At 54.3% G+C, this 11,050-nt stretch overlaps 7 protein-coding genes across 7 annotated transcripts in view; 4 read left to right on the top strand and 3 right to left on the bottom strand.

Annotated features, from left to right (window-relative positions):
- Positions 1-760, bottom strand: part of CHGG_02673 (uncharacterized protein) — a gene marked incomplete at both ends in the record, with an annotated part of 1,115 nt that extends 355 nt beyond the window's left edge. Inside the window, one exon of the mRNA XM_001229188.1 lies at positions 20-760. Coding sequence (XP_001229189.1) covers positions 20-760 — 741 coding nt within the window. The remainder of the gene's footprint in view (positions 1-19) is intronic.
- A 1,042-nt stretch (positions 761-1,802) lies between these two features.
- On the top strand, positions 1,803-2,699 carry CHGG_02672 (uncharacterized protein; the record flags this gene model as incomplete). Its single annotated transcript, XM_001229187.1, has 2 exons — positions 1,803-1,950; positions 2,011-2,699. The coding sequence occupies 2 exons, from the start codon at positions 1,803-1,805 to the stop codon at positions 2,697-2,699; spliced, it is 837 nt and encodes a 278-aa protein (XP_001229188.1).
- Positions 2,700-4,473: 1,774 nt separating this feature from the next.
- Positions 4,474-5,589, bottom strand: CHGG_02671 (uncharacterized protein; the record flags this gene model as incomplete). Its single annotated transcript, XM_001229186.1, has 2 exons — positions 4,474-5,251; positions 5,444-5,589. 2 exons carry the CDS (start codon positions 5,587-5,589, stop codon positions 4,474-4,476), a joined length of 924 nt encoding a protein of 307 aa, XP_001229187.1.
- Positions 5,590-6,042: 453 nt separating this feature from the next.
- On the top strand, positions 6,043-6,227 carry CHGG_02670 (uncharacterized protein; the record flags this gene model as incomplete). Its single annotated transcript, XM_001229185.1, has 2 exons — positions 6,043-6,071; positions 6,149-6,227. 2 exons carry the CDS (start codon positions 6,043-6,045, stop codon positions 6,225-6,227), a joined length of 108 nt encoding a protein of 35 aa, XP_001229186.1.
- A 676-nt stretch (positions 6,228-6,903) lies between these two features.
- CHGG_02669 (uncharacterized protein) lies at positions 6,904-7,387 on the top strand (the record flags this gene model as incomplete). Its single annotated transcript, XM_001229184.1, has 2 exons — positions 6,904-6,985; positions 7,257-7,387. 2 exons carry the CDS (start codon positions 6,904-6,906, stop codon positions 7,385-7,387), a joined length of 213 nt encoding a protein of 70 aa, XP_001229185.1.
- A 156-nt stretch (positions 7,388-7,543) lies between these two features.
- Positions 7,544-9,336, top strand: CHGG_02668 (uncharacterized protein; the record flags this gene model as incomplete). Its single annotated transcript, XM_001229183.1, has 3 exons — positions 7,544-7,719; positions 7,786-8,689; positions 8,740-9,336. The coding sequence occupies 3 exons, from the start codon at positions 7,544-7,546 to the stop codon at positions 9,334-9,336; spliced, it is 1,677 nt and encodes a 558-aa protein (XP_001229184.1).
- Positions 9,337-11,035: 1,699 nt separating this feature from the next.
- The window catches only part of CHGG_02667 (uncharacterized protein), a gene marked incomplete at both ends in the record, with an annotated part of 1,212 nt that continues 1,197 nt past the window's right edge, over positions 11,036-11,050 (bottom strand). Inside the window, one exon of the mRNA XM_001229182.1 lies at positions 11,036-11,050. This exon is cut by the window's right edge and continues 847 nt beyond it. Coding sequence (XP_001229183.1) covers positions 11,036-11,050 — 15 coding nt within the window.

Here is an 11,050-nt window from a genome sequence, read left to right as displayed (position 1 = left end):
CACCCGGCGCACGCCGCACACCTGCTCGAACGGCCAGGAGCGTGTGCACGCCGATGTCGACGATGTTGGTGGTAGTGCCGCCGTCGGTGTCGCCGTTGGTGTTGTTGTTGCCGTTGGTGGTGTTGGTGTTGGCGTTGGGCGTGCGCGCCGCTGGCAGCCCGCGCCAGAGGTCGAGAGTGAGGACGTCGGCGTGGCTGAAGGATGCGCCTAGGCCCGCGGGTACGGTGCGGGTTGCGTCGTTCTCGTTGTTGTTGTTGTTGGTGGTGGTGTTATGGCTTTGGGATGGTTGGTTGGTCGCGGGCGGGGGGTCGAGGCGCAGGCGGAGATGCCATTTTTTGATCAGGTGGGTGTTGGGGTTGGTGGTGGAAAGGGCGGGTTTCCTCTCCCCGGAGATGGCGGTTGGGGCGAAATTTGTCCCGAGGATGGTCGCGACTGGCCGGCAAGGGGTGCAGTACGGGTGGTAGAGCGTTGGCTGCGCGGTGAGGCGGACGGGGTGGGCGGAAAAGGTGTTTTGGCCGTACAGGACGGGGAGGGCTTCGTAGTAGGTTTGGGTGTTGACTCGTAGGATTTGAGGATATAGGGTCGGTTTGGAGTTTGTTGTTGTGAGAGAGGAGCCTGAGGGTGAGGCGGCGTAGGAGCAGCGGTAAGTAGCTTGGAGGGTTTCGCGGGGCGGTGGTGGCGGGAGGACGAGGAGGTACGTGTATATCTCGAGTCGGAGCTCGACGGGGAGTGTCAGGAAGGTTGGGCGGTCTCGGGGCATTTTGGATTGTTGAACGGGTGGTATTGACAATGGAATAAGGGTTACCTTTGGGACGGGTGAAAGGGCAGTCGACTCAAATCTCCTGTTCTACTCTGTTGGATAGTCTACTATTTATTCAAGAGGCCGTGGGTGTTCCATCTCTCAGCCACCGTCCAGAGCGCTTGAAGCGGTGAAGGGTGAATTCAGCTTGTCCCAACCGAATCTTTTCGACATTGACGTAGCTCGAATCAGGAAGTGCATCGGCCCAGCCACGGCGCTCTTATCGCCTTCTGGAATCGGGATGGATCGAGACAAGAACCAGGCGAGACATACATGTTTGCCATGTACCGGCATTGACAGGGCGTGTGATTCGTCTCCCTGGCGAGCCCAGAACGGTGACCTGTCAAGAATCGGACCGGTCAGACTCGGGACCAGGATTGCGCATGACCGGATGCAATGGGCTCAGCATCTGCAGTAAGCCTCGACCAGGATTGGGATGCTGTTGTTAGGTCGAAGGCAAGCCCGCCGTTGCTTTCTGATTTCAACAGACAATGATAAGAACGGAGAATGAAGATGAATTGCGTCATTGTCTTCTCCAATCTCGGGTAACTGTCATAAAAAAAATAGGTAGTTCGTAACCATGATATTCATGACTTTATTCGTATGCAAAATCCGTGCGACGGCAGAAAGAGCGTGGGACAAGATTGGCCATTGCGTCTTGGGCACTTCTGAGACTTTCGTTTGGTGAGTCGTGTTGGCGTTACGAGTCGGCACTCGGTGATTGCGGGTCCCATTTCATTCCATCCCATCACCTATAACCCATGCCCGCATCTTCCAGCATGCTCACCTGGTGAAGTCCCTGACGCTAGCCAGATGCAGGTTAGCCCATACCCCATGTCCTAACCCCAGTCCCACCCAAGCACGCAAGATCAACGACGACGTCCCTGTGCAGATTATATTACTGCCGCAACCGCATCGCGAACATCGGCGCCGTCGCACCAGCGCCTTGCCATTCATTCAGCGTAGTCTTTTTCCTAGTCGCTCACTGCGTTTCTCAGCCACCATGGGATTTCTCGAGTTTCTGTCCGCCCTTTTCGGCGTGATATACTTCGTGGCGTGGTCGGTGAGCTTCTATCCACAATCAATCCTCAACTTCAGACGCAAGTCCACATCCGGGACCACGGTTGACTTCCCCTTGATCAACTGCCTAGGTATGCCACCAGTCCATATTTTTGAGTGACTTTACAGTCAGTTGTTAACTAATGCAACAGGTTTCGCTGCCTACATGGTCTCCAACATGGCCTTCTATTATTCGCCCTTAATCCGTGCCCAATATGCCGCCCGCTACAAGGGGCTGACCCCCACCGTGCATTTCAACGACATCACTTTTGCTGCGCACGGCCTCTTCATGTCGCTCATAACCACCAGCCAGTACTTATGCCCCGGCGCATGGGGGTTCACTCCCAGTATGGGCAACAGACCCAGCCGGCTCATCCTTGGTATCTTTTTTGGCTGTGTAGTCGGCACTACAGCCGCCATCTTCATCGTGCTCGGGTCTCCCGAGCGGGATAGTACTCACGAAGCCGTGTCGTCGTGGGTCTGGCTTGATGCCATCTACGCCATCTCGTACGTCAAGCTGATCGTGACGCTCATCAAATACACACCCCAAGTCATTGTCAACTACCGCAACAAGTCGACCAAGGGCTGGAGTATTCTGCAGATCCTTCTTGATTTCTCCGGCGGCATCTTGAGCATATCCCAGCAGTCCATAGACAGCTATATCCAGCGTGACTGGTCCGGAATTACAGGCAACCCAGTCAAGTTCGCCTTGGGAAACGTCTCCATGATTTACGATCTCGTATTTATGACCCAGCATTATGTGCTCTACCGCGGCGCAGACGGGAAGCAGACGGAGGGCGACTCGCTGCTTGGGTCTGACGAGGAGCGCCGGATTGATTGATCTCTCAGTCATACGTCAATTGTCTATACCTTCGTTTGGGGGAATCGATGCTGCACATCAGGGTACGGTCGGGTTCTTGGGTAGTTACAATTGCGCGACGAAAGTTGTTTCTTCTCCCAAACCAAGTCCACGCCTATCTATCTTCCGACATGCCGATCCAATGCCTCCATCCCCGGTTCCCAAAGTCCGAAATATCCCCCACCCGCCGACCATTTTTGCATCGGCTTTTACATTCATCATGTTTGGGTGTTTACGGGCTTTACCGCTTATCGTCGGAATATATCACCACCACTGACCCTTCCGCATCGAACGCCCCTGACTCAAAGCGTTGCGGCACTTTATCAAACCCCAGAACCAGCATGAATGGTTTATTGAAGTCGTCAGGCGGCCCGATGTTTTTTGGACCCCGGCCCTCCTTGCTCCTCTTGGCCGTCAAAAGGTGCGCCGTGGCAATCCACTGTGAGGAGCTTGCGTTGAATGAAGAAGACAAAGCCAATCCAGGCTTTACACTCGCAACGCCCGCCCATACCTGGTTGCAAAATTCCCCGACTTGGCTCCCATGCTAGAAACCATGAGTTGAGGAGATGCCGCGACGGCACCGATCGGTGGTACGGTTGCCTCCCACGCACTCTGCTCGGCTAACCGCTGTCGTGGACCCGGCCCGGACAACTGAGGGCGGGAAGAGTGGCCGCTCTTGCTCAGTTAGTGCGCCGGCATACTGATCACTGGAACGGCCACGCCGGCCGTTACCTAGGCCGTCCAACTTCCCGGTCTTGCAAGCCTTTGCAGGGTTGTAGGGCCCTATTAGGCCGATCACATGAACCTCGCCGGGGAGCTTGGTGCCGACAAGGATTACGACTAGGCCGAGGCGGGTGATTCGAGGCAATGGGAAGAACGTCGTTTCCCCATGACACGAGTCTAGAGACTTGCCAAACCTGGAGGAAATATTCTTATATTGCTGGCGACCTGCTTGCGGCAAAGCTAGCGGAGTGTGCCCGAATATCAAACTAGTGAGCCACTGCTCTCATCAACATCAAGACGATTGCGGCGCATGGTCTGGTGGTGCCACTGTATGATCTGGGCGAGGTGTTTGTAATAGAGAACGCTAAAGACTTTCCAGATAATTTAGCTAACCATCTACGGGGCCAAGTGATTCTCAAGCTCGACTCGTGATTTCCTCGAATACTATGGCTGGTCGACGATCAGCTGGGCTAATACATTGGGACTTCCAGGAGGATGCCGAGGATCTCAAGTATGCCAAATGACTCAAGGCTGATAGTTCGAACCACCATGACCTGGCCGACCCTGCCTGCAGCAGCTGAGCTCGCGCCTCCGCCCACGCCAACATAAATCCCAGCGGTAACTCGGTCTCCGGGGAAGCTCGAGAAAGTCGTGGAATGGGTGCCAGTATCGTGGTATTTGCATTAGGGTCAGTGGTTTATTCCATCATGTAATTCAACGAGCACGTGCCTTCAGAGGTCCCGATCCTTCCCCTTTTGTCATGGTTTTGACCTGCGACGGCTACAAGCATTTGTGCTAGTCATGTTCGGGCAGCTGCAAAACCTATAGATAAGGTGCATTCAACCATGAACTTGGATGCCAGACGTCATGATATGGCTGGCCACGAGCCTTTTGTTCAATAGTATGCTTGCTAATGCTCCCATCTTGGCCACGAGCTCAAGACCGCTATGTAGAAAAGATTGTGCTACCTATTTGTCTACCATCCACCCGCTGCCGTCCTGGTCCTCGGCATATCCGGCAGGCTCTCTAAAGTTTAAAGCCGTCCGTAGAGCCTCTCTCTGGCAACCCAATTGAAGAGGCGCGCGCGGAAAACCTCTTCGAGGCAGTCCTCGAAGTGGCTTTGGTTTTCCAACGGGCCATCTCCAACGCCCTCCCCGAGGCGCTCCTCCTCCGGGTTTTGCCCCGGGACTTCTTCCACGACTTCCCCCGGGGCACCATGGACGATTTCGTCCATCATCTCTTCGAAGGGTACCCCGAGCGGTTCGTCCAAATCCGCCTCCTCCACGCCCGGCACCGGATACTCCTCAAAGCCCGGCCGCTCTTCGTCCCCACACACCGTCGTGTCCGAATCCCAGCCCCCGTCCTCCGAGCTACCTGCCTCAGGGGAGTTGATGATGGGGGACATGCCCTCCCCCGACCCGACCACCGTCATCTCCTCCTCCTCATCCTCCCTCTCCTCCTTCTCCTCGTCCACCTTGGCGCAGCCGGCAAAGACGCGACCCCCGCTGGCCCGCCAGCAGACCCACGGCCCGATACCACCACCACCACCACCACCACCCTCCGCGATCATCATCATCATCCCCGCACGCTCCTTCTGAGCCTCCTTCTGAGCCTCCTTGCCCCGGCCTGGCCGCCACACCTGCTTCTGCTTCTGCTCCTGCTCTGCAGGGGGCGGCCGCCCGAGCCGCCGAGCACACTCCGCCCGCGCGTGTGCCGCCGCCGTCTTGATCACCCACTTGGCGCCGGTGCGTTCCGTGAGGGCAGCCTCGGAGACGGTCTGCGTGGTGGAGAGCGCGGCGCTGTGGGCCGTCCTGCGGGTGAGGGTGTTAGTGAGTTGGGGTTTTTTTTGGCGGGTTTTTTTTTGTTTGTTTGTTTTTGGCGCCGGGGGGGCGGGGGGGGATACGGGGGGATGAGGGTGCACGGCCGACGGGGTAGTAGTGATAGTAGTGCGGTGGTAGAGGCGTCGAGGAGGGGAGTGTAAGAAGTTAAAACTGTAAACGTACCACTGTCCCTCCCAGCACTCGAGGCAACGGGACTCGGTGGAGTAACGGGCCTCCTCTCCACGTGTGCAGACTCGAGGAGTCGTGCACCGAACGAAATTGAGGGTGGTGTGACCGCAGGAGAAACGCAGGACGGCGAATAGACACATGGCTGCTGTTGTCGTTGGGGGTTGGATGTTCGACAGGGCGATGTGTGGCTCGGGAGTGGCGATCAGGGTGATGCGCGTAAAGAGAGGGGCAGTGACTGGAGAGATCCTCGAGAATTGATGATTGGTATATAGAGGATCAAACAAATTGTGATATATTTCCAGATACAGTGATTTGTATATAGACGACCAAACAAGCTGTGTTGTTCTCGAGCGACTGGTTGGTGTGGTTGCGTGTTGTGGTTGATTTGTTGTCAACCCGTTGTTGACCCGTCGCTGCCCCGTTTGTTGATTTGTCGTTACGGGGCACCGAAGTGGCCATAAGCATCCCTGCGCCCGCATCGACCATGGTCATAGGGGGTGACCGGCGTGGCCTTGTGACTTTTAGTAAGGGGGAGATAGTCGGAGGCTAGCCTGGATACTGTATGTCACACGGTTGTTTCTCAAGGATCAGCCATGGGTGGTTATCTTGGAGGAGGAGGTAGGTAAGCCGCAACCCCCGGTGGACAAACAACACCATACATGTTAGCCAGCAACAAAATTGGGTTCATTTCCCTCCCAGCCGTCCACACTCCCAACTACCCTCCACTCCAATGCACAATGGCCCCTGTTACTGGTGGCAAGTGACCCGTGGTACATGAAGCTAGCCGTTCACGCACCCAAACACACTTTCACTTTGATTCACAATGCCTCTCGTTGTTGGTGGTAGATAGAAAGGCCCGAGAACTCCCAACATGACATGCCTGGTTCAACCCACAGCTATACCGACCTCCAAAGTTGGAGAAACCTGGCGACGCTGAATATCTGGTTCTCACGCAAACTGCATCACTGCACACTGCTCCGAGGAACACAAGCAAATTGACAAGTTGTCAACAATCCACCCAGGACACAAAAACAAAACAGAAGCTCTCAAAATGATGAATATATCTAACAGTGGATACACCTCGACAACTTACAATAAGAAGCCATTTGGACAAAGAACACCGAACGAATAGCTAGACAATCATTGCAGTACAATGGTAGAAGTACAGAGTAAGACGAGACGGAAACCCTAAAAAGGAGGCTTTTCTTTTCTTCTTTTGTCCTTTCAGCATTCCATCTCAATTTCGAAGCAGCAGATCAGGAATAAAATTCCGAGATTTAGATACAAAATAGGTACCTGGGTACCTAATATCGACTATTATACCGTCTCATAATAAGATTCGACAATCACCAGTAACTGACACCAGCTCCCAAAGCTAGAACAGTTTGAATAAAGATAGGCATTTATCATCTTTCCAAGTTGGAAGAGCTCAAGGATGCTGTCAGGCGGCCAGCATGTACCAGTCATCAATGGGATTCGCGGTTGAGGAGCGCACATCCGTTAATGGACCACGCTCAACGCTCGGCAATGCGCTGCGTTAGTTTCTGGGTATCTCTACTAATAGGATTTTTAAAGCGTGGGGGTTTAAGCGGCTAGGCCCGAGCCAGTTAAGAAAAGAATTGTCAATGTCCATAACTAAGGTAGGTAGTAGCGTAGTAATCAAGCATTACCTAGGTATTTGTTGAGGGGAATATGGGTTGATGACCCCCGCAATTGTTGTGTCACCAACCCTTCAATTTTAATCTTATGGTTACTCGGCTTGTAGCCTCATATTCTTTTGAGGTTGGCTTGACATTTATTTGGTTAGCCTCGTTTTCTCAACCGCTCAACGACGGCTCAACAACACCGGGGTCCGCGGCGCCAGCGCCGTCCCCACGCGACTCCGACGTCGGCCCACAATTCTTCCTGGAGCTTATAAACTTTGCAATCGCGAGCTGAAAAATAAGCTTGTCAGGGAGTCACCTTCCATCTTGACTTTACTTATTACATCTCCGCCATTGCAATCCGCGCCAATACACGACCCCGCAGCTTCGAGACAAGATCGTAGCCAGAACAGACTATCAGCACGCACCTCCATTGCTTTTCAGTCAAAGTATGGCTCACGACCCGGGGCAGGCCCAGGCCCTGGCCGGGGACAAGGTCGCCCGGGTTCTCACCTCGGACAGCACTCCCCCACAGAATGGTAACCAAGTCGGGAACCAGGGCGGCGGTAGCAGCAGTCGGGCGCCCATACAGGAGTACAGCATCGAGCGGGTCGAGAAAGTCTACCGGTCTGTCCCTCCCATCCATGAGTAGGCAAAGGTGGTTGGTTGCCAATGTTGCTGACCTCCGACCAGGAAACTCGACCTCCGCATCATCCCCGCCTTCTGGGTCCTCTACTTCCTCAGCTCTGCCATCCGCTCTAATATCGGCATCGCCCAGACCATGAACACGACCGCCGGCCACGACCTGGCCTCGGTCCTCTCGCTCTCGCCGCGCGACACCTCCACTGCCCTGGCGCTGTTCTATGTGTCGTACGTCCTGTTCGACCTGCCCTCCAACCTCATCATGAGCAGGCTCTCCCCGCGCGTCTGGATGGCCCGCATCGTGTTCGCCGTCGGCGTCACGGGCACGTGCTTCACAGCTGTGAACGACGCCTGGAGCTTGAAGCTGTTGCGCTTCTTGCTGGGTGTGGTTACCGCGGGCATGTGGCCTGGCATGGCATACTATCTGACGCTATTCTACCCGCCGTCGCGGACTGGGAAGCGCATTGGCATGTATTTCACCGCATCGCAGGTTTCGGCCGCCGTCGTCGGCTTGGTGTCGGCGGGGTTCCAGCAGATGGACGGTCTGGGTGGCCTGGTGGGGTTCAGGTGGATGTTCCTGGTTTACGGCTTGTGCGGTGTGGTACTGGGCATTTCGCTGCTCTGGTGGCTGCCTGACCGGCCGCTGGCGCCGGGCGAGCAGAGGGCGAGGAGTTGGTACTCAAAATTTCTCCCGCAGAGCCCCGAGGCGCTGAAGGGCGAAGATGCCGTCGTGCATTATCACGATTTGAGGAGGGTTTATCATGCTAGGGCGTGGAACATGAAGGACCTGTGGCATGTGCTCATCGACTGGCGACTATGGCCCCTTGTGCTGATGTACTTTGGGGTCGTCGGCGTGGGGATTGGTACACAACTGTACGGGAGCGTCATCATCGCGGCCATTAATCCGGCCTTTACCGGTGTTCAGGTCAGCCTGCTGTTTGCCCCTATTTGGATGGTAAGTTCTCCGCATATCAAAATTGCAAAGTTGAATACTGACTATGATAGATGGATTTTTGCGCGATCCTTCTGGTCACCCCCATTTCCGACAGGTTTCATCGGCATCGCGCCATCTTCTTCTCTGCTGCCGTGTGCATTCAAATCGCCGGCCTCCTGACCGTCACGTTTGCTCTCGAAAATCCTTGGGCCAGATACGGCGGCCTTCTGATGGTTGGTTTCGGGCTCGGGCCGACCGTCCCTATCTGCATGACTTGGACCAACGAGATCTTCCAGCGCCGTCATCGCGAGGTCGGCGTCGCAGCCGCGTCAGCCCTCGTCTCGGGCTTGGGAAACCTCGGCAGCATCACCACAACGTACGCCCTGTATACTGGCTGGCCCGAGGACGCCGCCAAGGGCCCGCACCAGTACCGCAAGAGCAACTTCACCATGATTGGAATCCTGTGCATGAGCATTGCTAGCAGCTTCGTCATGACGGCTTTGCTGCAGATCTTTGGGAACGAGCCCAGCAAGAAGATTACCAGCAGCACCAGCTCGGCCGTCGATTCGGACGAGTATCTCGATGGCGCAGCTCGGAGAGAAACCCAGCAGCGTGGGTTCAGCCGGATGTGGTGGAACAAGGTTTCCAAGGCCTCCCCACATGCTTAAGAAGCGCGAGGGAGATCAAGCGAAAGACGAGCGAGCTCGCGGTGCACTAAGGACAACCACCACCGCCAACCCCGTCCGGGGGCTTTCCAGAGGCACACTACCTCATAACTTCATTTCTCGACATTCATTCAGCCACAATTTCACCAATGACTGCCGAATGCATCACAAAACGAACAGAAAGTAACCGGGGGTATTTGGGTCCGGGGTCGACAAAGGTCCTCTCTTCCGAGGATTGGCATGTCATGAGCTTCCTCGACGAATATTAACAAAGAACCGAGGCTGGACATCCTCAACAGCGACAGTGCCGCTGCGCCATCGCTAGCATCTTGGGAAATGGGGCTTTGGGAAATCCCTGCTTCGGAGCCAGTCTGGGAGGAGCGACAATGCTGCTTACGCTATCGCCCTTTGGGCCTGGCTGATCTGGGGTTTGACCAAGCTTGGAATAAAAAGAGGTGGACGGCAGGTTGCTTTTCTTTTCTTTTTTTTTTTTTTTTCTTTTTTTGATTTTCTTGGTTTTCTGTTCCTGTTTTTGGCTTTGATGATACCCCATCTGTGTTTTTGATACGCTGTCGCAATGTCCGAAGGGCTTTTGGTTTCCGGGAATTCACAAAAGAGGTCTCAATACTTCGACAGCGAAAGTGCTTCTACGCCATCGCTGGGACGGCGTGTCGGGACTGAGGTGTCGGGTAGGCGACAATGCTGCTGCGCTATCGTCTTGCCGGCCTCGTGGGCGTTGTTGGCTTTTTGTTTTTGTTTTTTATATGCTAGGTACGCATTGATAGTGGACAGCGGAGAAGGGGGGGACTGGTCACTCGTTAGGATCATCCGAGAAGAGTATTCGATTGCTCGGATAGAAATTGAGTCTCGATTCCCTCATATCCTACTTCTGTGATCACCGTTTCTACATGATGTTTCTTTCATTTGTTTTTCTCCCTCTAGGCTATGAACTTCATGGCGGCGTCCCAAATACAGATGTCGCCGGTCCAAAGAGGTACGAATGGTTTTCAAATCCTCAAGATGGCTTTCCCCACACTACCTACCTATCTACCCCTTACTAAGTCATCATAGTTGATCTTAGCTCTCTACCAGAGCCGCGAATAGACTGCCGTCACGTCCTCAGTGGAATTCATCTTTGGCCTTCTGAATATTAAGCCTCCATCCCGCCATGCCCGAAGAGTTTCGGTGCATCGTCGTTGAGAATGCGGATAAACATCCGCACACGGTCTGCCGAATCATGCGGGAGGGGCCTGATAGGTACGCGAGCAGCAAGTGGAATATACCTAGGTAGTGTTGAGCTTAGACAGCGTCGCTGTGGCCGGGGTTGTTAGGGACGGCGTAAAACACTTATGGGGATCGAAAAACAGCATAGTTAGTTAACTAAGAGGATTAAGAAGTTTGATCTTCTAGCCTGGATTGAAACTAGGATTTGGCTAGAGCACATATTTATTGTTCTTTACGAGTAGTTTGCTTGATATATATTTGAATCTTCGACCTGTTATTTACTTTGTCGGGCATGTTAGTGCGCAGTAGATTATGAGGGCCGCTGGCGGGTTCAGCTCTCCATCGATGCGATTGCTGAAGTGCGACTTGAATATTTATTGTCCATGACTGTGGTATGACTGTGCTATGGCTGTGCTATGGCTGTGCTGCCTATGACTGTGCTGAACATGACTGTGTTGAACCAAGTCATTTCCCAATACTAATCTACTCCATC

This window comes from Chaetomium globosum, genomic scaffold (genome assembly GCF_000143365.1).
Source record: "Chaetomium globosum CBS 148.51 scaffold_2 genomic scaffold, whole genome shotgun sequence".
Classification (NCBI taxonomy): Eukaryota; Fungi; Ascomycota; class Sordariomycetes; order Sordariales; family Chaetomiaceae; genus Chaetomium; species Chaetomium globosum.
The sequence above is the reverse complement of the archived record's forward strand: the minus strand, read 5'-3'. Positions and strand labels throughout refer to the sequence as shown.